Here is a 25,515-nt window from a genome sequence, read left to right as displayed (position 1 = left end):
CGGCACATGCAAACACACACACACACACACACATAGTAATATTATTATTATGTGAACTATTATTACACACACATATATAATAAACAAGGTTCTAACAAAATTTCCATATCAACAATCAAAATGACTGAAAAATGTAGTTCAAAACACCAAAAAAGGACCGAAGGGTGGTGGGGCCCGATGGACCCAAGCCAGCTGTAGTATCCATCGTGCATGATGAATGGGCCAGAGTCTCAGGCAGCTTCACGGTCTGATGAGGGTGTGAGCTCTGAGGATCTGAGCCTGAAGTAGAAGCCACCGGTGAGGGAGACAGAACAGAGGACGAATGCTCAGGTACCTCCGGATCCGATCTCGAATCGGAAGCCCCTAGGGAAGAAGGCGCCGGAACCTCTGGATCCAGGGCGGCGAAGCCATTTCTGGTCTGTGTCCTGTCCGGGCTTAACATCTCCAAGGAGGCCCCCGTTGCCAGAGGACGCTGTCTTCAACTTCTACAACAAGTGACATATCTCCATGGCTGGTTGGTAGGATCAAGAACAGCAACATCCTCCAAGTCATCCAGGAGCATACTACTAGCTCCGTTCTCCAGGGAAGGGGGAGACCCCTTTGAGGAGGGATCCCTGCAGAGTACCGGCCAGTCGGCTGTGGAGAGCCGACACAGGGCGACATTTCCACCAGACCAGATCGGCGTCCGGCTACTGAGGTAGAAGAGAAAGAAAAAGTAAACGGGCATGGGATCCCCAGTAGCTTGTATAGGTTCGCTACTTGTTTGCTGAGAGTAGCCACTTTGCCTCTGTAGTCCTCTGCAAGCAAACAGTTGCTGCATTGAAAGTCTGGGCAGTCCACATTGTCCTGGAATAAAACACAATAAACACAGCTCCTGCAGCGTTGTAGGCTGCTTACATGGGTGGAGAATAAAGTGGCAGTTAACTTGAAATATGAAATGAACTTCAATATGATGACACTGTAGTTTACTGCAGTGTCTGTAAATAAATATTGATAATGGAAAGAAGTGGAAGGGGCTCAACCAACGTGAGTCGAAGTGTAATCAGAAAATGTAATCATCATTGAAAAGGAAAAGGCACAACGCGCACAGAGGTTAGGATACTATGGTGAGCGAGTGTTGCGCCTTTTCATTTTCAATAAATATTGATTACCCATTTATTTGTGTCTGCCTGCAAAAGGTAGAAAGTGTCGCTGTCATCATTCTTGCTGCTTCCAGTTCAGTAGTCATACCTGCAAGAACAGGTGCACGTGTGGTCTCAATTAAATAGAGTAGACTATAGCCTATGCATGGGCGGAGAAGCACAGGCAATTATCTTTCCAAGAAAATGTACTTCCTAAATAGGCCTGCGATTAGACTAATGTTGACTACATTGCCTAGAAATAGGCTTAAATATTGATCACCCATATTTCTCCATCTTCCCACTCCTAAAAGGTAGCCTACAAAAAAATATCTTGAAAAAGTGCAAGTCTCTCTGACTCTGCTCTCTTCAAACTACATCTAGCATATTGGCTGATATAGCCCAGTAATACAATATAAGGGCGCAAAATTGATGAGACCATGGCTGCGTCACATACGCCTAAAATATCATTGCAGGATTGTGGTTGGGTTTGGAACCAGTTCTTGCGGTTGGGAGTCGGACAGAAAGCCAGCAAGTAGGAGTCGGACAGAAAACCAGCGGGTAGGGGCGGGAGCAGGTTGAATAAATCTGTCCCGCCTCTGTTAGAGCTGTTTATTACTGTGTTAGTGTGAAAAGTAGAGAATTAGCTAGGGAAACTGACAGATTAATAATGTTACATTGCAAAACGGACTAATAAAAATCCAATTGCACTGAAAAAACTTCAGAATATCAATCTTCAATCGTTTGGCCGATGGTGTCTTCGTTTGATTCAGGTCTAGTGTGATTGAGGCAAAAATAATAGCTAACGTTAGCCACATTTTGTCCAGTTCTCTCTCTAACAGTATATCAACTGGCGAAAGCTAGCCAACTTCTTTTACTTCTGAAATGGGACAAAGGCTTCAAAACATTTCCGTACAATCAACAGCTGCTAGATAGTAATAATAGCCTCCTCGTATCGCTATCTGACAGATAACTAGAGGCTAGAGCTGACCTGGCTGTGGTAGCTAATAGCTAGCATAGCTTATTCATTCACCTCGTCAGTCGAGAGGGGATGAAACATTAGCTAACGTTACATGTCAGTTACTAGCTCAGCACTGCAAATAAACGCACGTTTTTTTCCCTGTTAAATTAAACAGCAGTTACCTTGCCAGTTACATCAGTCAACTAAAGAGTTGCCAGTTTCTGCTCTGCTTGCTTTTACAACTTGGTGAAAGAGTGCAACACATACACACTGAACTATACTCAACTCTCCCGTACTGGTCCAGCCAGCTGTCCAGAAGCTTTGCCTTCACACAGCCTGTCAGCCCAGTCTGCGGTGTCCACGGTCCTAAATCCAGCTGGTTGAACACTCCAAACATCCTACCTGACCGCTCGGAGGCGTCTGCATGGTCCTAAAACTGCTATCGTCCTGGGCCGCTGTTGTTGCCGCTTTCGTATCACTCTGCAAAGATAAAACCGTGGGGGACAAAAATGCAATTTCAGAATGTGTGGGGGACATGACCCCCCGTCCCCAGTGAAAGTTGCGACCCTGCTAGTATGTGTGTATAAATGGGTGCGTGTAGGCTGCTTGTACCCTATATGTACATAGGCTACATATTTATGTATGTGTATGTACAGTATATGTTTGTTTTGTCATGTGTGGCATGCATGCAGTAGGGCAGGCAGCTTTGCCATAGCCCTCTCTCCCCCTCTCCCTCTCTCCCTTTGCTGTGACTTTGACCTCATCGCCAGGGAGGCAGGAAGTGGGGGGTTGGTGGTGGTAGGGAGGGGGTGCCTGCTGTCCTGTCTGCTGTGCCATAAGGTGCAACTCACCCCTGCCCCCCATCGACCCCTCCGTGCCCCACATATATCCGTGTGCAGCGGTTTCTGCTGTCGCACATGTTATCGTCCCGGGCCGCTGCTGTGCCCTACAACCGTTTGGGGATGGGGGGGTTGCGTCATAATGTGTCCCAGGCAGTCACGGGTAGTGGGCAGACAGGCTGGCCATTGCCTAGTAGTCATCTCCTGGAGGTAGTGTGGTGTGGTGGTGTGGGACAGTGCAGTCCTCTCCTCTGACCTCCCTGTAGAGGGCATTACTGCTGGAGCTGGCACAGGGGCATGCCATGGAGCTTTAGAAGCTATAAAGCATGGTTATATTCATTATGACACACTGTAGCAAAACGTTTTGCAATGGCAAACGAAAATGTGTGCTTCTTATTGGACAAGTTTAGGTTGTCCGTCTTTGTTTCAGTCTGGTTTCTTCTGTTTGGTGTTCATCAATTGAAGAGTCACCTGAAGCTTGAGATGAATTGGAGATGCAGTAAAGGAATGCAGTGCTAAGGCAGAGGGCTCATAGTGAGGACGACTGGCTACTACTCTGAACTGTGTGTGGTGAGCTTTCTGGCGTCTAGAGCTGCTGAGGCGTCAACCAAGTTGGTGCCATACATTGTGAAGGAGAAGTCCAGTAGCTACATGACTCAAGCTGGTTCCCAGAGTAGCTCTCTACATGATCGTCACCAGATTCTTCATCAACCATCTCCCTGACCACCTTCCTCTGATCAAGCCATGAACTGTCCCTCTCCATCTTTGGAGGATGTATGCACTCAATGACTTGGCCTCTATTGGTTGACCTAACTAATTATAGCTAGCTATTCATGATGATGTATTGGTTGACCTAGCTAATAATACTAAGCTATTCATGATAATGTATTGGTTGACCTAACTAACTATAGCTAGCTATTCATGATGATGTATTGGTTGACCTAGCATACTATAGCTAGCTATTCATGATGATGTATTGGTTGACCTAGCTAATTATAGCTAGCTACTCATTTAATTTTTTTATTTCACCTTTATTTAACCAGGTAGGCCAGTCGAGAACAAGTTCTTATTTACAACTGCGACCTGGCCAAGATAAAGCATAGCAGTGCGACAAAAACAACAACACAGAGTTACACATAAACAAACGTAGTCAATAACACAAAAGAAAAGAAAAATAGAAAGATCTATGTACAATGTGTGCAAATGTAGAAGAGTAGGGAGGTAGGCAATAAATAGGCCATAGAGGTGAAAATAATTACAATTTAGCATTAATACTGGAGTGATATATGTGCAGATGATGATGTGCAAGAAGAGATACTGGGGTCCGAAAGAGCAAGAGGGTGAGTAATAATATGGGGATGAGGTAGTTGGGTGTGCTATTTACAGATTGGCTGTGTACAGGTACAGTGATTGGTAAGCTACTCTGACAGCTGATGCTTAAAGTTAGAGAGGGAGATATAAGACTCCAGCTTCAGAGATTTTTGCAATTCGTTCCAGTCATTGGCAGCAGAGAACTGGAAGGAAAGGCGGCCAAAGGAAGTATACTCATCTCATATGTATATACTGTACTCTATACCATCTACTGCATCTTGTCTATGCCGTTCGGCCATCGCTCATCCATATATTTATATGTACATATTCTAATTCAATCCTTTACACTTGTGTGTAAAAGGTAGTTGTTGTGAAATTGTTAGATTACTTGTTAGATATTACTGCATGGTTGGAACTAGAAGCACAAGCATTTCGCTACACTCGCATTAACATCTGCTAACCATGTGTATGTGACCAACAAAATTTGATTTGATTTGGCTTTGGGGATGACCAGTGCAATATACCTCCTGGAGCGCGTACTACGGGTGGGTGATGCTATGGTGACCAGTGAGCTGAGATAAGGCGGGGCTTTACCTAACAAAGACTTACAGATGACCTGGAGCAAGTGGGTTTGGCGATGGATATGTAGTGAGGGCCAGCCAATGAGAGCATAGAGGTCACAGTGGTGGGTAGTATATGGGGCTTTGGTGATAAAACGAATGGCTCTGTGATAGATTACATTCAGTTTGCTGAGTAGAGTGTTGGGGGCTATTTTGTAAATGACATTGCCGAAATCAAGGATTGGTAGGATAGTCAGTTTTACTAGATTATGTTCTTCAGCATGAGTGAAGGAGGCTTTGTTGCGAAATAGGAAGCCAATTCTAGATTTAATTTTGGATTGTAGATGTTTTATGTGAGTCTGGAAGGAGAGTTTGCAGTCTAACCAGACACCTAGGCATTTGTAGTTGTCCACATATTCTAAGTCAGAACCGTCCAGAGTAGTGATGCTAGTCGGGCGGGAGGGTGCGGACAGCAATCGGTTGAAGAGCATGCACTTAGTTTTACTTGCATTTAAAAGCAGTTGGAGGCCACGGAAGGAGTGTTGTATGGCATTGAAGCTTGTTTGGAGGTTTGTTAGCACAGTGTCCAAAGAAGGGCCAGATGTGTACAGAATGGTGTCGTCTTTGTAGAGGTGGATCAGAGAATCACCAGCAGCAAGAGCGACATCATTGATATATATACAGAGAAAAGAGTCGGCCCGAGAATTGAGCCCTGTGGTACCCCCATAGAGACTGCCATAGGTCCGGACAACAGGCCCTCTGATTTGACACACTTAACTCTATCTGAGAAGTAGTTGGTGAACCAGGCGAGGCAGTCATTTGAGAAGCCAAGGCTATTGAGTCTGCCGATAAGAATGTTGTGATTGACAGAGTCGAAAACCTTGGCCAGGTCGATGAAGACGGCTGCACAGTACTGTCTTTTATCAATGGAGGTTATGATAGCGTTTAGGACCTTGAGCGTGGCTGAGGTGCACCCATGACCAGCTCGGAAACCAGATTGCAGAGTGGAGAAGGTACGGTGGGATTCGAAATGGCCGGTGATCTGTTTGTTAACATGGCTTTCGAAGAATTTAGAAAGGCAGGGCAGGATGGATATAGGTCTATAACAGTTTGGGTCTAAGGTGTCTCACCCTTTGAAGAGGGGGATGACCGCGGCAGCTTTCCAATCTTTGGGGATCTCAGATGGTATGAAAGAGAGGTTGATTAGGCTAGTATTAGGGGTTGCAACAATTTTGGCAGATAATTTTAGAAAGAGAGGGTCCAGATTGTCTAGCCCAGCTGATTTGTAGGGATCCAGATTTTGCAGCTCTTTCAGAACATCAGATGTTTGGATTTGGGTGAAGGAGAAGCAGGAGGAGTTTGGGCAAGTTGCTGCAGGGGGTGCTGAGGTGTTGGCCAGGGTAGGGGTAGCCAGGTGGAAAGCATGGCCAGCCGTGGAAAAATGCTTATTGAAATTATCGATTATTGTAGATTTATCGGTGGTGACAGTGTTTCCTATCCTCTGTGCAGTGGGCAGCTGGGAGGAGGTGCTCTTATTCTCCATGGACATTACTGTGTCTCAAAACCTTTTGGAATTAGTGCTACAGGAAGCAAATTTCTGATTGAAAAAGCTAGCCTTAGCTTTCCTATCTGACTGAGTATATTGGTTCCTGACTTCCCTGAAGAATTGCATATCACGGGGCTATTTGATGCTAATGCAGAATGCCACAGGATGTTTTTGTGCTGGTCAAGGGCAGTCAAGTCGGGGGTGAACCAAGGGCTATATCTGTTCTTAGTTCTCAATTTTTTTGAATGGAGCATGCTTATTTAAGCTGGAGAGGAAAGCACTTTTGAAGAGCAACCAGGTATCCTCTACTGACAGGATGAGGTCGATATCCTTCCAAGATACCTGGGCCAGGTCGGTTAGAAAGGCCTGTTCGCTGAAGTGTTTTAGGGAGCGTTTGACAGTGATGAGGGGTGGTCGTTTGACCACGGACCCATTACGCACGCAGGCAATGAGGCAGTGATCGCTGAGATCCTGGTTGAAGACAGCAGAGGTGTATTTAGAGGGCAAGTTGGTCAGGATGATATCTAAGAGGGTGCTCATGGTTTCAGATTTTGGGTTGTACCTGGTAGGTTCCTTGATCATTTGTGTGAGATTGAGGGCATCTATCTTAGATTGTAGGACGGCCGGGGTGTTAAGCAAGTCCCAGTTTAGGTCACCTAACAGTACGAACTCTGAAGATAGATGGGGGGCGATCAATTCACATATGGTGTCCAGGGCACAGCTGGGGGCTGAAGGGGGTCTATAACAAGCGGCAACGATGAGAGACTTGAATTGTTTGGGCACAGACCTGAATAGTATGACAGAACTCTGCAGGCTATCTCTGCAGTAGATTGCAACTCTGCCCCCTTTGGCAGTTCTATCTTGTCGTAAAATGTTATAGTTAGGGATGGAAATTTCAGGATTTTGGTGGCCTACCTAAGCCAGGATTCAGACATAGCTAGGACATCCGGGTTGGCGGAGTCTGCTAAAGCAGTGAATAAAAAAAACTTAGGGAGGAGGCTTCTAATGTTAACATCCATGAAACCAATGCTTTTACGGTTACGGAAGTCAACAAATGAGAGCGCCTGGGGAATGGGAGTGATGCTGGGGGCTGCAGGGCCTGGGTTAACCTCTACATCACCAGAAGAACAGAGGAGGAGTAGGATAAGAGTACGGCTAAAGGCTAAAAGAACTGGTCGTCTAGTGTGTTCGGAACAGGGAGTAAAGGTGCAGGTTTCTGGGCACGGAAGGATAGATTCAAGGCATAATGTACAGACAAGGGTATGGTAGGATGTGAGTACAGTGGAGGTAAACCTTGGCATTGAGTGACGATGAGAGGTTTTGTCTCTAGGAGCACCATTTAAGCCAGGTGCGGTCACTGCATGTGTGGGGGGTGGAACAACGGGGCTAGCTAAGGTATATAGAGCAGGGCTGGAAGCTCTACAGGGAAATAAGACAAAAATTACTAATCAAAACAGCAATAGACAAGGCATATTGACGTTAGGGAGAGGCATGTGTAGTCGAGTAATCATAGGGTCCAGTGAGTATCTAGGCGAGCTGGAGTCACGGAGATTCAGACAGCTAGCAGGCCGAGGCTAGCAGCAGGCTAGCAGATGGGCCTTAGGGGGACGTCGCAACGGGGGAGCCTGTTGAAACCCCCTCGGACGGTTACGTCGGCAGACCAGTCATGATGGATCGGCGGGGCTCCGTGTCGGCAGCAAAGGGTCCAGGCCGATTGGTAAAAGAGGTATTGAAGCCCAGGGATTATCTGATGGTAGAAGCGGTGCATAACTGGCTGCAGGGAAGTCAGGCGCAGGAGAGCAGAAATGGGTAACAGCCGGAGCACTTTAATGATGCAAAAACAAACGGCACCCAGAACAGTAAATACTGGTTGAAACAACCCGTCGCCAACCAGTCAGAAATGTACGAACACTTGCAACAAACAATTCCACACACAGACATGGGGGGAACAGAGGGTATTATACATGTCAAATAATGAGGGAATGGAAACCAGGTGTGTGGGAAAACAAGACAAAACAAATGGAAAATGAAAGGTGGATCGGCGATGGCTAGAAGACCGGTGACGTCGACCGCCGAACGCCGCCCGAACAAGGAGAGGAACCGACTTCGGCAGAAGTCGTGAGAGATGGATTTCTTGGGCTATCTGGGAGATGGGCCTAGCTCGAGGCTAACTCCAGGCTAACTGGTGTTTGCTTCGGGACAGAAAACCCCTCGGACAGTTACGTCGGCAGACCAGTTGTGATGGATTGGCAGGGCTCCGTGTCGGCAGCAAGGGTCCAGACTCATGATGATATATTGGTTGACCTAGCTAATTATAGCTAGGCTACTCATGATGATGTATTGGTTGACCTAACTAACCATAGCTAGCTACTCATGATGATATATTGCTTGTTTGTTTTTTGCTTTTGAAGCGCTTTGCGATTCTTATGAAAAGCGCTATAGTAATATATTATTATCATTATTAATACACGTCCATGCATGTCTGAGGACATCGGGAGATGACATGGAAATCGGTCACTGGGAGAAACAGTGCTGTTACCTTCAAGTAGGCTTTGCTAGGGTGTTGTTGATGGTAATGGCGGATGGGCGTAAGCATTTGCCCCGAAATTTGACATTTGGAACAACTTTGAAATTTGACGTTTGAAAAACATGGATGAACGACTAATTCTGACTTGAGACTGTGAGCGTTTGTTGTGAATAAGACCCAGGGCTAACCTATGTTAATGCCCAATGTTATCTTTAATGGGCCATGCGAATTATTTACAGTGAGGGAAAAAATATTTGATCCCCTGCTGATTTTGTACGTTTGCCCACTGACAAAGAAATTATCAGTCTATAATTTTAATGGTAGGTTTATTTGAACAGTGAGAGACAGAATAACAACAAAAAAATAAAGAAAAACACATGTCAAAAATGTTCTAAATTGATTTGCAATAAGTATTTGACCCCCTCTCAATCAGAAAGATTTCTGGCTCCCAGGTGTCTTTAATACAGGTAACGAGCTGAGATTAGGAGCACACTCTTAAAGGGAGCTTGTTACCTGTATAAAAGACACCTGTCCACAGAAGCAATTAATCAATCAGATTCCAAACTCTCCACCATGGCCAAGACCAAAGAGCTCTCCAAGGATGTCAGGGACAAGATTGTAGACCTACACAAGGCTGGAATGGGCTACAAGACCATCGCCAAGCAGCTTGGTGAGAAGGTGACAACAGTTGGTGCGATTATTCGCAAATGGAAGAAACACAAAAGAACTGTCAATCTCCCTCGGCCTGGGGCTCCATGCAAGATCTCACCTCGTGGAGTTGCAATGATCATGAGAACGGTGAGGAATCAGCCCAGAACTACACGGGAGGATCTTGTCAATGATCTCAAGGCAGCTGGGACCATAGTCACCAAGAAAACAATTGGTAACACACTACGCCGTGAAGGACTGAAATCCTGCAGCGCCCGCAAGGTCCCCCTGCTCAAGAAAGCACATATACATGCCCGTCTGAAGTTTACCAATGAACATCTGAATGATTCAGAGGACAACTGGGTGAAAGTGTTGTGGTCAGATGAGACCAAAATGGAGCTCTTTGGCATCAACTCAACTCGCCGTGTTTGGAGGAGGAGGAATGCTGCCTATGACCCCAAGAACATCATCCCCACCGTCAAACATGGAGGTGGAAACATTATTCTTTGGGGGTGTTTTTCTGCTAAGGGGACAGGACAGCTTCACTGCATCAAAGGGACGATGGACGGGGCCATGTACCGTCAAATCTTGGATGAGAACCTCCATCCCTCACCCAGGGCATTGAAAATGGGTCGTGGATGGGTATTCCAGCATGACAATGACCCAAAACACACGTCCAAAGCAACAAAGGAGTGGCTCAAGAAGAAGCACATTAAGGTCCTGGAGTGGCCTAGCCAGTCTCCAGCCCTCAATCCCATAGAAAATCTGTGGAGGGAGCTGAAGGTTTGAGTTGCCAAACGTTAGCCTCGAAACCTTAATGACTTGGAGAAGATCTGCAAAGAGGAGTGGGACAAAATCCCTCCTGAGATGTTTGCAAACCTGGTGGTCAACTACAAGAAACGTCTGACCTCTGTGATTGCCAACAAGGGTTTTGCCACCAAGTACTAAATCATGTTTTGCAGAGGGGTCAAATACTTATTTCCCTCATTAAAATGCAAATCCTTTTATAACATTTTTGACATGAGTTTTTCTGGATTTTTGTTGTTGTTATTCTGTCTCTCACTGTTCAAATAAACCTACCATTAAAATTATAGACTGATCATTTCTTTGTCAGTGGGTAAACGTACAAAATCAGCAGGGGATCAAATACTTTTTTCCCTCACTGTATAGAGTATTCAACAACAGCCCCCTTGTCCCACCGATGCCTCTACCTTTCGATGAGAAATAACATCTTCATCCTCATCATCATCACCATTGTTTGAATGGCATTACGGTGACCATGAAGGGAGCTGGTGCTTTAGAAGCATGCAGCCCTCTCTGCTCTGCACGCTGCTCCGTGCTGCCATGGCAACCTTCATTACCTGCCGCTTGAGAGAGAGGTAGGGCGAGAGAGAGAGGTAGGGCTAGAGGTAGGGGGAGGGGGGTGAGTGAGTGAGTTAGTTAGTTCATTGACTCCCTGACTATTGCTTCTGTTAAAGGTGCCCAGGGATCAATGTTTTATACAGTAATGAGGAGAGAACTATCCCGAACACAACACACACAGGCACGGACACACACACACATCCCCCATGTTCACCTGTCAGGCTCCAGTGAGTCCCACACAAAGCCAAAACGAGGGCAACAGACTAGAGGCGTGCCCAGCACCACAACACAGGACAGACAGAAACATCTCCTCAGTCCAGCTCATAGACTGGGAATATACTCACATGATGAGAGAGACTGTGGAGAGATGAGACCAAAATGTTATAGAGAGGGAGAAATAGAGACAAAATAATGAGGAAGAAACCAGAGAGAATGTGGTGTGTGTGTATTTTGGATAACGTGAAAATCTGTCAGCCCCCACACGCTGTTCATTCTGCTTGTTGTCGAAATTCAAGTTTTACTAGGTGCAGCCTGTGTCACATGACCCGCTGCCCCACACACCTGCCCGAGAGGTTAGCTATCCGGTTGTCATGGCAGCAAGTTTTGCCTTATTGTGAGCGGAACGCTGGTTGGAACTAGAAGTGTTTTTTTCCCCCACCCTTTTTAGCGGGGAGCTGGTTGTGTTGGGTGTTGCTTTGTGCTGTTGGAGCTGGAGCTTGGAGCTCTGAAAATAAATACTGTAAAGATAGGCAAAGGATCATGATAGATTCATTGTGAATTGTGAAGATGTAAATATGAATAATTCTTAAACCACAAAATGAGAATGAAATTACTTCATTAAATATAATGTTTTGAGCTATGCTAAACTTGAATTAGAACATGGTGTTGATAGCCTTATCAATGTTTTGTTATCACATTAATCCCTGACAACTACATACACTTAATATTGTCTACAGCAGCCTACAAATAACAGAGTTTGGTTCTACCACCTGTGGTCATTTTAAAGATCCTGAACAAAGACAAAAGAACTCACCTCTTACCTTAACTGTTTTTGAAATTGTGTCAGTTTGTTGACCACACACTTTGGTAGGAGGGAGAATACAATGATTGAACAGCCAGTGAAAGAAACAACCAACCAAACAAAGCAATGAAAAAACATACTTCAAAGAGCCATTTCTTTGTAGCGATTTAAAGTGCATTTTGTGCACCACCTGCTGTTTTACACATACTTTCTCTCTCTCTCTCTGTGTGTGTGTGTGTGTGTGTGTGTGTGCATGCTCCTGGCAGGTATCCCCCTCCCCCTAGTACACACACAGCTCTCCACTGGCCTTGGGGGAGAATATGGAGGTTCCCAGCACCACTCTCTCTCATAGTGTGTGTGTGTGTGTGTGTGTGTGTGTGTGTGTGTGTGTGTGTGTGTGTGTGTGTGTGTGTGTGTGTGTGTGTGTGTGTGTGTGTGTGTGTGTGTGTGTGTGTGTGTGTGTGTGTGTGTGTGTCATGACCTTGGTAATTTTTTGTAACTTGAAAAATAATAATAATACAAATATATATATATGTTGTACACAATAAAGAAAATATATTACAGGTCAACTTCTAAATATTGCTCCCATGCGTTGATCGAAGCTCAGAATTTTTTTATTATTGATCTGACTGAGTTATAATCGCGCCGACATCTTTGCGAAGTCTGAGTGGAATCATGAACAGTGGTTTGTTCATTATGTTCGCCTACATCCCCCAGGTTTGCCTAAGTGATTTGCCTCACCACTCGAACTCTCTCCGCCCTCTCGCAGCACAGGCGGAGGGTCTGAAGTGAAACTAACTACTGTATCCCAGCTCGCACTCGGCTCAAGTAGCCTGGACTAGAAGAGTCAGAGATGCTGATGACAGTGTGTTTGCGAGATGCCGACAAGAGCCCATTTTAAAACCGCCCCGTGACTCCTGCCGTGTCTACAGACATCCCCCAAACAAACAAAACACGACTTTCTGAGAATGAGTGCACAACTGATAAATAGTCGCTCATAGATGTCAGTCAGCCAGTCAGGTGGCTAACTGCCGGCAGACTTCTATTGCAGTAATGTTGAAGGGCTCTGGCTAGTGTTACTTAGCTTATTACTTAATCCCTCTAGCTGGCTAACGTTAAACGGAGCAAAATACATGCTATTAAGTTCTCTTAATAACATTGCTTTGGAGAGAGTAGGCTACTGAGACAGACAGACAGACAGTGATGTGGCGCTCAGTGGTGAAGCTGAGGCAGGCTGCAATGCATGCAGGAGGAAGCAGATACAGAGAGAGGAAGCAAGTAGAAAAAGGTTAGTACAGAGGTTCCCAAACTTGGGGTCGGAGACCCATGTGGAGTCCCCAAAGAATCTGTACTAATCTTATCAAACAAGTTAGGAAAAAATATATATATATGTTTCAATATGAATATCTCCACATACGCTGTAGGCCTACATTAAAATGCAATCAAAATGCAAACAATACAGTTCTAAAAAACAAACGTTTTTATCACTGATGCTATGTCAGTGTGAATCATGACTCATATTTACCCCCCTTTCAGGGGTATAACGTTACAATTGTATAGCTAATAGGCTATGTGTTTGTAGATAAACTGAGGTGAATGAACCTACAGCAGCCAAGGTTGCTTATTTTTTCTGTTCTCCAAATACCATTTCAAATTGTTTTATTGTATAGAAATGCCTTATGGACCTCATTAAAACTCAAACCCTGGTTACAGCCCTGCTCACTATTAATGGTCTTCATAAAAATTATCAATAATTTTCAGGCTTTTTTTAGTAGGAGATTTTATTGTTTTGTTAAAGAAAATTAGGGTTATCTGAACTAAAGACTGATTTTAAGAGAGCATTTTCATTTGTTTACCTATTGGGGGCTGTTAGGTTATGTGTTGGCGTAATGTGTCAGTGCTGCTTTACATAATATGGTATTGTGTGTGTATGTGTGTAGGCTTGGTGCCTTGTGATCTAGGCCTCATCCCAATGAGCCAGTCTGCTAAAGTACCACTCGTCCTCTCCTCTCTTGCAGTGTGTGGACGGGAGCTCTGGGTCGGAATCCTCTCTGAAGAGGGTGGCGGTGGTGGAGGACTTCTTTGACATCATCTATGCCATGCACGTAGAGATCAGCACCGACCCCGGCAAAGCACCCAAACACGCCGGACAGAAGAAGACCTACAAAGCGGTGAAAATACACTCTTTATCTCTCTACCTCTCTCACACATTCCCCCTCTTTATCAAATCTAATTTTATTGGTCACATACACATGGTTAGCAGATGTTATTGCGAGTGTAGCGAAATGCTTATGCTTCTAAACTCAGCAAAAAAAGAAACGTCCTCTCACTGTCAACTGTGTTTATTTTCAGCAAACTTAACATGTGTAAATATTTGTATGAACATAACAAGATTCAACAATTGAGACATAAACTGAACAAGTTCCACTGACATGTGACTAACAGAAATTGAATAATGTGTCCCTGAACAAAGGCGGGGTCAAAATCAAAAGTAACAGTGAGTATCTAGTGTGGCCACCAGCTGCATTATGTACTGCAGTGCATCTCCTCATGAACTGCACCAGATTTGCCAATTCTTGCTGTGAGATGTTACCCCACTCTTCCACCAAGGCACCTGCAAGTTCCTGGACATTTCTGGGGGGAATGGCCCTAGCCCTCACCCTCCGATCCAACAGGTCCCAGGCGTGCTCAATGAGATTGAGATCAGGGCTCTTCGCTGGCCATGGCAGAACACTGACATTCCTGTCTTGCAGGAAATCACGCACAGAAAAAAACTCTCTCACTCTTTCCTTTCACTTGATCTTTCTCTCTACCTGTATCTCAATACCTTTTACTTTATATTTCTCTCCATCTGTCTCACTCTTCCCTTTTACTCAATCTTTCTCTTCGATCACACGGTCACCCAGTGTGTCTACACCTTTATCTCTATCTTAGCCTGCTACCTCTCTCTCTCCCCTGGCCCTGTTTCTATTTGACACTCTTTTTAAATTGCCTGTCTTTATGATTATTTGGCAATATATGTTCTGTTCTCTGTTCCTCTTTCGATCTTTAGTATTCATTCCTGTTTCGTGACTTGTTTCTCTCTCTCGCCGTCCATCTGGTTTTTGGTGTTTAGACACAATCAATAACACTAACACTCACTTTCTCCTTATCCCATTAAAATGAATGGGATAGTTGAAATAGATTTGTATAATACTTCTAGACCATCCTCTGAATATTTTCTCACAAGACAGCAGGCATCACCATTGACCCAGAACATTCATGTTAGCAAATATGTATTTTTCTCTTCAGTTCATTCACTGAACCCCCAGTTCTCTCTATTTAAGATAAACTAACATATTTCATTTCCAGTCAATAATTTTACCGCAATCTCTGTGACACTTACCGCCTCCGTAACTTCACCCCCCATTTTTTTTTTTTTACCTTACTTCATTACAAGAAAATGCTGCAACTTCGCAAGATTTTTTCATTTTGTGCGTGTGAAAGAAACCGTTTCTCACTTTAGATTGAAGGGGTCTGGCAAGGATATTAGATTCTAGTGCAAAGCTGACCTTGTGGTCGTTGGAAGAAGGTATTTCTCTCTCCCTGACAACTATTCAGAAATTCTCTCTGTGAGCGTCGCCACAGTCGCTGAAGGCCAGATGTGTAGTTTATTTAGATTAAGGGCGATGACAGCAGTGCAAAGCACACACCTGGGCAACATTGTCCATCGTTCCTTCCTAGCTTAATTTCAAATGGGGAGATTTCAAGTCTGCCATTGGAAAATGCGCTTCCGCCCTGTACTAAAGTAATTGGGACAAAACCTTTCATTTGCCCAGTGTGTTGTATTGGGATACTTTGCCATCTCAATTGGTGATACTGCCCTCTTCTGGTTGGACATGGTAACTAAATATTCACCCCAGTACTGTACAGAACATGTACTTTCCTTTTTAGGATTTATTTTAACTTCTATTGGATAAGAATGAAATGATAGAATATCAGTATAACATTAGTAGTGAGTGAACAGAGCTGTGACTGTGTAATGAACAGAATACTTCATCTTTTTTTCACTGCTTATTTACTGTATTTTTGCTCTGCCCGCTGCCATGGCTTCCAAGGTACTTTATCACACAGTGGGCCATGAAATGTTTATTACACACACACCCACACACACACACACACACACTCTGCAGGACACACGACTGGTTGTCCCTATCCTTCATTGGCAGTCCTGCTCAGCCAACATGCTGCCTGCTTCTCCTCTCTGTCCCCCTCTGTGTCTCTTTATGCTTCTCCAGAACAGATAGACAGAGCTGCATTGGTGGCCCAGGGCAGACCCACCGCCACAGGCCCTTTCCAGACCCACGGTCCTACTCTGTAGGCTACATGGCTTGCTTTCTGAGATTCTATTGGGACTGGGAGAACAATGGCGGTGGTAGCTAGCCTGTCGTCACACAAAGAGAGTCAACCCCTCTGGGGGGAGTCACTGCCTCGCCCCACAATCCCCTCCTATGACCGTAACTACATATGAGGGCACAGAGGCCCGGACCCCTGTAATCTGTAATTTTTCTAATTAAAAACAAATATATATTTTAAATCTATATGTTGAACACAATAAAGAAAATCAATTAAGGGTCAACATCGAAATATTTCTCCCAGCATTTCTCCAAGCTCAGAACGCTTATATTCTTGATCTGACTGCCTGCCTCTTTGCGAACGAGTGGAATCATGAACAGTGGTGGGTTTGTTATGTTTACCTGCATCCCCCAGATTTGCCTTTTAGCAGCACATTCACCACTCTATCAAATGGCTAACTCCACCCTCTCGCGGCACAGGCCAAGGGCCTGAGATGTGAAACGAAGTACACCAGGTCGCACTGGGATCAAGTAGCCTGGCCAACTAGAGAGTCAGAGATGCTGACGACTGTGTTTGCAAGATGCCGGACAAATGGGAATTTTGAAACCTTCCTGCGACTCCTGCCGTGTCTACAGACATCCCCCAAACAAACACATAGCGACTCTCTGAGAATGAGTGCACCACAGGAGGCTGCTGAGGGGAGGACGGCTCATAATAATGGCCAGAACGGAGCAAATAGAATGGTATCATTCCACTTATTCCGCTCCAGCCATTACCACGAGCCCGTCCTCCCCAATTAAGGTGCCACCAACCTCCTGTGGAGTGCACAACTGGTAAATAGTCGCTTATAGATATGTCAGTCAGTCAGGTGGCTAACTGCTGGCAGAGACTTCTATTGCAGTAACTTTGAAGTGCTCTGGCTAGTAATACTTAGCCAGCTAGAAGGATGAAGAAAGAAGCTAATGTTAAATGGAGCCTACCTCACTCAGCAGGAGCAGAAAATATGTTATTACATTCTCCTAATTACTTTGCTTTACAGAGAGTAGGTTACTGAGACAGACAGTGATGTGGCGCTCAGTGGTGAGGCTGAGGCAGGCTGCAATGCATGCAGGAGGAAGCAGAGACAGAGCGAGAGGAAGCAAGCAGAGAGAGAGGTTAGTTCATTGGTTCCCAAACTTGGGGTCGGAGACCCATGTGGGTTCCCCTGAGAAAATCTGTACTAATCTTATCAAACAAGTTAGGAACTTAAAAAAAATAAGTTGTTTTTCAATATCAATTTCTCCACATGGCCTATCGTCCATATAGGCCTACATTAAAATACAATCAAAATGCAAACAATACAGTTCTAAAAAAGTGTTTTTATCACTGATGCTATGTCAGTGTGAATCATGACTCATATTTACCCCCCTTTCAGGGGTATAACGTTACAATTGTATAGCTAATAGGCTATGTGTTTGTAGATAAACTGAGGTGAATGAACATACAGCAGCCAAGGTGATAATGACTTGGGTCATTTTTGCTTGTTTTTGCTGTTCTCCAAATACCATTTCAAATTGTTTTATTGTATCGAAATGCAGTAAATGAGCTTCAACTTTCAGTGAGGTCCCTTTTCGGACCTCTCTAAAACCCTCTAGATCCCCCCTCACTCCCCTCCTCCCCTCCCTCATTTTACAACCGTCACCTCTCTGGCCAGGATGTTTGTTAGAGGGAAGGGGGTGTGTATTTTCTCCTGCTCCCAACCCCAGCCCGCCACAGAGGGCGGAGTGATAGAGGGAGGCTAGTTTGAGAGAGAGGGGGAGGAAAGGATGACTGCAGGGACAGCGTGAAAAAAGTAAAGATCGGAAGGTGACAGCAAGGGCAGGAGAACAGAGAATACATTGAAAGTTCTCCTAGAGATAATCTGGTGTCACCAGGCCACCTTGCAAAAATGATACTGTGCAAACTGTTCATCAAAATTCATCAAAAAGTTAGCTTATAACAGTGAACCTTTTTTGTGGGATACACATAAGGAAATTCTAGGTCTTGTGGCATATTTTGGTTAAACTATCCCCAATTCAATGGAATTGCAACCCTCTGCATGCACAGTACATTCTTCCATCACATGTGCAGCTGATTCTCAAGATCTTGCACACTAATTAGATGCTATTGAGCCCACACTACTACACTGTCTGTGCCAAGGACTACATGCTTTCTGGTAAGTTTTGATTACAATACTGGGTGAAGTGAATATATTTTATATGACATACATTATTTTTTGTTAACTAGTAAATAGTAGCCTGCAGCAAAGTGTGTTTAAATAATGTCTAACTTGTTAACAATTTCTACTAGTTAGTTTTTGCTAGCCGTTTGATAGAGTGGTTGTCATGCACTTCTTCATCATCCGAGGACGATATAGCGAAATCGTCGTCCGAAAAGGTGGACCAATATGCAGCAGAGTTGGTGTTCATTTTCTTAATTTATTAACAAACGTTGAACACGGAAAAACAAGAAAACAATAAGCACGACAAATGACAGTTTTGCAGGCTAACAAAACACGCAATGCAAAAACAATCTCCCACAAATCACAAACACACCCTAATATATGGGACTCTCAATCAAAGGCAAAGAGAAAACACCTGCCTTCAATTGAGAGTCCCAACCCCAATAAATCAACCATAGAAACACAGACTACCTAGACTAGACATAGAATTACCTAAACATAGATCATAAACCAAAAAACCCGGAAATACTAAATCAAACGCCCTTTTCCCAAAACACCACCCTGAACCACATAAAACAAATACCCTCTGCCATGTCCTGACCAAACTACAATACCAATTAACCCTTATACTGGCCAGGACGTGACAGTACCCCCCCCCTTAAAGGTGCTAACCCCGGAAGCACCTTAACAAAAATAAACCCAAACACCAAAATAAAAATTCCCACCTACTAAAGGGAGGGAAGGGTGGGTGGCTGCCGTCAACGACGGCACTGTGCTACACCCCCCCTCCCCAACCCACCTATCTCTGGAGGTGGCTCCGGTTCTGGCCGTTCCTGGCTGTCGGGGCAGTCTGGCAGCTCGGGGCGGTCTGGCAGCTCGGGGCAGTCTGGGCAGTCTGGCAGTTCGGGACAGTCTGGGCAGTCTGGCAGTTCGGGACAGTCTGGGCAGTCTGGCAGTTCGGGACAGTCAGGGCAGTCTGGCAGTTCGGGACAGTCTGGGCAGTCTGGCAGTTCGGGACAGTCTGGGCAGTCTGGCAGTTCGGGACAGTCTGGGACAGTCTGGGCAGTCTGGGACAGTCTGGGCAGTCTGGGACAGTCTGGCCACTCCGGCAGTTCGGGGCAGTCTGGCCACTCCGGCAGTTCGGGGCAGTCTGGCCACTCCGGCAGTTCGGGGCAGTCTGGCCACTCCGGCAGTTCGGGGCAGTCTGGCCACTTTGGCAGTTCGGGGCAGTCTGGCCACTCCGGCAGTTCGGGGCAGTCTGGCCACTCCAGCAGTTCGGGGCAGTCTGGCCACTCCGGCAGTTCTGACGACTGTTGACTGGCGGGCAGCTCTGGTGACTGTTGACTGGCGGGCAGCTCTGGTGACTGTTGACTGGCGGGCAGCTCTGGTGACTGTTGACTGGCGGGCAGCTCTGGTGACTGTTGACTGGCGGGCAGCTCTGGTGACTGTTGACTGGCGAGGCTGGGTTTACGCACTTGAAGCCTGGTGCGTGGTGCTGGGCGTACCAGATTGGGAACACGCACCTCCAGGCTAGTGCGGGGAGCGGGAACAGGACGAGTCGGACTGGGTTGACGCACTTCCGGGTCCGCACGAGAGACAGGAGCTGGAAACCCAGGGCTATGGAGGCGCACAGTCGGTCTTGATCTTACCTCCTGCACAACCCGTCTTGGCTGGATGGAACTAGTAGCCCTGTACGAGCGGGGTGCTTGTACAGGGCAGACTGGGCTGTGCAGGGGCCTGATGGTAGCCTTGCGTAGAGCGGGAGTTGGGTAGCCTGGTCCTCGGAAGCGTACCGGCGACCAGATGCGCTGCGCAGGCATCCTCCTACCAGGCTGGATGCCCGCTCTAGCACGGCACCTGCGAGGGGCTGGAATAACGCGCACCGGACTGTGCGTGCGTATGGGTGAGAGTGCGCTCCTCAGCGAAACATGGCGCTCTCCACCTCATACGCTCCTCCATATAACCACGGGTAGCTGGCTTCCGGCTCTTCCTATGCCTAGCCAAACTACCCGTGTGCCCCCCCCAAAAAATTTATTGGGGGTTCTTCTCGTGCTTATACGCCAGTCGTGTCCCTCGGAAACGTTCCCGGTTCATACCAGCCTTACTCCATGGGCCTTCTCCGGCCATAACCTGCTCCCATGTCCATCTCTCCCGATTGTCCAAATCACAATTCCTCTGCTCCTTCCTCTGCTGCTTGGTCCTGGGTTGGTGGGAGATTCTGTCACGCACTTCTTCATCATCCGAGGACGATATAGCGAAATCGTCGTCCGAAAAGGTGGACCAATATGCAGCAGAGTTGGTGTTCATTTTCTTAATTTATTAACAAACGTTGAACACGGAAAAACAAGAAAACAATAAGCACGACAAATGACAGTTTTGCAGGCTAACAAAACACGCAATGCAAAAACAATCTCCCACAAATCACAAACACACCCTAATATATGGGACTCTCAATCAAAGGCAAAGAGAAAACACCTGCCTTCAATTGAGAGTCCCAACCCCAATAAATCAACCATAGAAACACAGACTACCTAGACTAGACATAGAATTACCTAAACATAGATCATAAACCAAAAAACCCGGAAATACTAAATCAAACGCCCTTTTCCCAAAACACCACCCTGAACCACATAAAACAAATACCCTCTGCCACGTCCTGACCAAACTACAATACCAATTAACCCTTATACTGGCCAGGACGTGACAGTGGTGAATGTGCTGCTAAAAGCCAAGGAAATGGTTAGGTATGTGAAGGGTCATCAAGTTATAGCAGCAATCTACCTCACCAAGCAAAGTGAGAAGAATAAGAGCACCACATCGAAGCTGCCCAGCAACACCTGTTGTCATCAGATTTCACAGTCTCCTGGAGAGGAAGGAGTCTCTCCAATAAATGGCCATATCACAGTCTGCCGATATGGACAGCCCCATCAAGACGATCAGCAGCCTGAAACTCCTGAAACCTATAGCAGTAGCCATTGCATGGATTGAGGGAGACAATGCCATCCTGTATGATGTTCAGACTCTGCTTGCAGATGTAAGAGAAGAAATCTGTACTGCCCTGCCCACTTCACTGTTGCTCCAAGCAGAGGAAATTGCAGTTCTGAAATACATCAAAAACCGTGAAGACTTCTGCCTGAAGCCCATACACGCCGCAGCGTACATGTTGGACCCCAAGTATGCTGGCAAGAGCATCCTGTCTGGTGCAGAGATCAACAAGGCCTATGGTGTCATCACTACCGTGTCTCGCCAGCTTGGCCTGGATGAGGGCAAGGTTCTTGGCAGTCTGGCGAAGTACACTTCCAAGCAAGGGCTTTGGGATGGAGATGCAATATGGCAGTCGTACCGACATATCTCATCAGCTACCTGGTGGAAGGGACTTTGTGGATCTGAGGCTCTTTCCCCTGTTGCCTCCATCTTCCTCCAAATCCCACCAACATCAGCCTCCTCAGAGCGCAACTAGTCCTTGTTTGGGAACACACACACCAAAGCATGCAACAGGCTGACCAATACAAGGGTTGAAAAATTGGTGGCCATCCAGGCAAATATGAGGCTTTTTGAGCCTGACAACGAGCCATCCTCAACAAGGTTGGAAAGTGACAGTGAAGATGAGGCCTCAGAGTCTGATGATCAAGAGGTGTACATTGAGGAGGTCCAGGGAGAAGACATGGAAGCCTGAGAGGAAGACAACCAAAGCTTTAGTTTCTAGACTATCATTTACAGATGTATGTTGAAAACGTTTTTGGGAGATGTGATGGATCATTGGGGATCATTCAATATTCCCATTCTTTTGTTGTTAAGTGAAATCATCCCATGTGAAGAGTCAACTCATTTAATTAAAGTTTAATTCGTAACTAAATAGTTTTTTAAAATTTCTGTTGGAAGGATTTAATCATTTGCAATTGTCTACTTATAATAAGGTAAAAGGTTTATGTTTCTTTCTCCATATGATATGGTAAATATATCCAGTGCAGAAAACATCTACATTTAAATGGTATTAATAATACTTTGCATATATTTCCGTTAATTCCCATATATTCACATAATTTCCACGGAAAGTTTCCACCTCTGAATATTCCCCAAACTGTGCAATGCTAGACTAGACCACACCCCGCTCTCCTTGTTACACTCACGGAAGTATGCACACATACACACACACACACACACACACACACACACACATACATACACACCAACCCTTAAAACCCTACTGACACTCACTGCCTCTACTCTGGGTGAAGTGGTGACATATTGTTTGATGGAGTTTTAACAGAAAGTCCAAATTGAGCCTGTAGAGACAGTAGTATCACCTCTTCAGTGTTCAATACTAGAAGTATACATAGCAGCATCTTTATCAGCCATGGCTCTGGTAGTGATATAATTTTTTCTCTCTTTTCCCCGTCTCTCACTCTCTCTCTCTCTCTCTCTCTCTCTCTCTGTCTCTGTCTCTCTCTCTCTCTCTCTCTCTCTGTCTCTCTCTCTCTCTCTTTCTCTCTCCCCCCTCTCTCTCGCTCCCCCACCCCCCTCGCTCACTTGCTCGCTCTCTCGCTGATGGTCAGATAGCGGAGACGTATGCCTTCCTGCCCAGGGAGGCAGTGACCCGTTACCTGATGAGCTGTGGTGAGTGTCAGAAGAGGATGCACATCAGCCCTGGCGGCGCAGAGTTCAAAGGTAAACAACCTCTCTGTTTCTCTCTGGACCACTGACTAGTGGCTCCTCCAGGCTCTGTTCAGAGCTATTTGGAAAGCTTCCGCAGTAGGGCTACATTACTACTCATGTCTGTACTGTCTGTAAGACAGCACATACAAATTGCAGACTCTCAGAGCATGGATGTAGATGGACAGGGATTTTCATATGAGTTGTAAAAAGAACGCTTTTGAGCGCTGCTTGCTTTTCCCCCTCCTCCACTCCCCCCCCCTCTTATCCTCGTCTTGCTGCCACCCTAAAGGCACCCCCCCACACAGTTTTCCCAGTCCTCCCCAGTCCTATTAAACTGATAGTCATTGGAGTGTCCTGCCTCCTTCCTAACACACTGCAATTAGCCCAATTTGGGGCCTTTAACAAAGAAATAAAGAAAAAAATGAGAGAGCGAGAGAGAGGCACAGCAGCCAGAGAGAAAACCGGCTTATTTCTTTGTATAGCGTTTGTATTGTAGTGCTGGTTTCCCAGAGTGAGAGAGTGCACAGTGTGTGGTATGGCATTGAACTGTGCTTAGCTCTACTGTGCTGCTGTGTTCTGTGCTAGCCTGGCCTGGGTTGGCTTGTGTCTTCCCCTGTGCCTGCTGGTTGGCTGTGTTAGCTTTGGCAAGTGACTGTGCCACTGGAGGACAGCTGTGGCGGTAAGGGAACCGTGACTCAGACTGGCATTCCAGAGGAAGATTCCTGATATCCCATAACCACATGCATTGTTCCCAAGGCCAAGGGCCCATATTGACAGAGGGGCTGTCATGTACCTTCACGTATGGAAGGCACGTCCATATTCCCACAAGAACAGAACAAGGGTAGTATGTAAAGTAAACCATGCCAAATGAATAGTAATGCTCACCAAACCCCCTCCTCCATCCCATAAACACACAACGCAGCAAGAGAAGTGCTCCCAGGCCCAATCTGTCTGTCAGAGTGTTATGAGCAGCTAACACTGGGCGTCGCTCATAAAGAGAGCAGCTAATTGGCTTCCTTCCCTATGGGGGTCCAACCCTTTCCACCCCCCCCCCCCCCCCCGCATCCCTGTAACCCCTCCAACCAACCACCCCCCTCCTCTCCGCCTAAGCCACTCCCGCAAAAGTTCAGTGTTGAATTATTGAATGCAATTCATTACTGTATGCTGGGGCTCTTTTAAATTGACATCAGGCAGTCTTTTGAGTCACATCTTTCATCTTTCATCTCTTCAACCTTCATCATAACGTATTGGTTATGCACTAGGAACAGGTGTCAAGGAGGTGTAGGATAGGGCCCATCTTCATAAAGCCCTCAGAGAAGGAATGCTGATCTATGATCAGTTTTTTGCCTTTTAGATCATGATGAATAAGATTACATGGACAGGAGGGACCTGATCCTGGATCAGCACTAGATCTGAGACGCTTTATTAATACGAGCCTAGGTCGCTGGCCCTGTGCTGATTTTTCCTCCCTTCTCATTTTAAACTCCATTTCTCAGCTGTCAAGTCTAGTCTCTGTCATTTCATTTATCTGCTGACCTACTAAGGGACAATGTTCTGGAGTCCTGAAGGGGGGAAATACAAGGCAGATAATCTATACCTCTGCAGTAAATAGACAGGAGCGCAATCGATTACTGATGGATAGAGTGTGTGTACACATGTGTACTGCCCAGTAGGTGATAGGTTGTTTGATATGATCCTTGGAGAGGAGGACCCTGTACGCCCTGTACGTCATGTGATATAGTACCCTCCAAGGTCAGGTCCCTGGGTCTGAACCCCGCCCTGTGCAACTGGGTCCTGAACTTCCTGACGGGCCACCCCCAGGTGGTGAAGGTAGAAAACAACACTTCCACTTTGCTGATCCTCAACACAGGGGCCCACAAGGGTGCGAACTCAGACCCCTCTTGTACTCCATGTTCACCCATGACTGCATGGCCACGCATGCCTCTGACTCAATCATCAAGTTTGCAGATGACACAACAGTAGTAGGCCTGATTACCAACAATGATGAGACAGCCTACAGGGAGGAGGTGAGGGCCCTGGAAGAGTGATGCCAGGAAAATAACCTCTCACTTAACATCAACAAAACAAAGGAGCTGCTCGTGGACTTCAGGAAACAGCAGAGGGAGCACGCCCCTATCCACATCAACAGGACCACAATGGAGCAGGTGGAAAGCTTCAAGTTCCTCGGTGTACACATTACTGACGATCTGAAATGGTCCACCCACACAGACAGGAGGCTGAAGAAATTTGGCTTGGCCCCTAAAACCCTCACAAACTCTTACAGATGCACAATGCACAATTGACAGCGTCCTGTCGGGCTGTATCACCACCTGGTATGGCAACTGCACCGCCCGCAATCGCAGGGCTCTCCAGAGGGTGGTGTGGTCTGCCCAACGTATCACCAGGGGCAAACTATGTGCCCTCCAGGACA

The 25,515-nt window shown here is 46.1% G+C and overlaps 1 protein-coding gene across 5 annotated transcripts in view; it reads left to right on the top strand.

Annotated features, from left to right (window-relative positions):
• Nucleotides 1–25,515, top strand: part of LOC115168283 (nucleolar protein 4-like) — a 161,361-nt gene that overhangs the window by 44,653 nt on the left and 91,193 nt on the right. For 3 of the 5 annotated variants that reach the window (XM_029723415.1, XM_029723414.1, XM_029723413.1), the window contains exons 2-3: nt 13,912–14,064; nt 22,985–23,096. In XM_029723415.1, coding sequence (XP_029579275.1) covers nt 13,912–14,064; nt 22,985–23,096 — 265 coding nt within the window. Of the gene's footprint in view, nt 1–13,911; nt 14,065–22,984; nt 23,097–25,515 lie in introns of those variants that run through there. The other 2 variants (XM_029723416.1, XM_029723417.1) reach the window with 2 other exon arrangements.

Source organism: Salmo trutta, chromosome 30 (genome assembly GCF_901001165.1).
Source record: "Salmo trutta chromosome 30, fSalTru1.1, whole genome shotgun sequence".
Lineage (NCBI taxonomy): Eukaryota > Metazoa > Chordata > Actinopteri > Salmoniformes > Salmonidae > Salmo > Salmo trutta.
The sequence above is the reverse complement of the archived record's forward strand: the minus strand, read 5'-3'. Positions and strand labels throughout refer to the sequence as shown.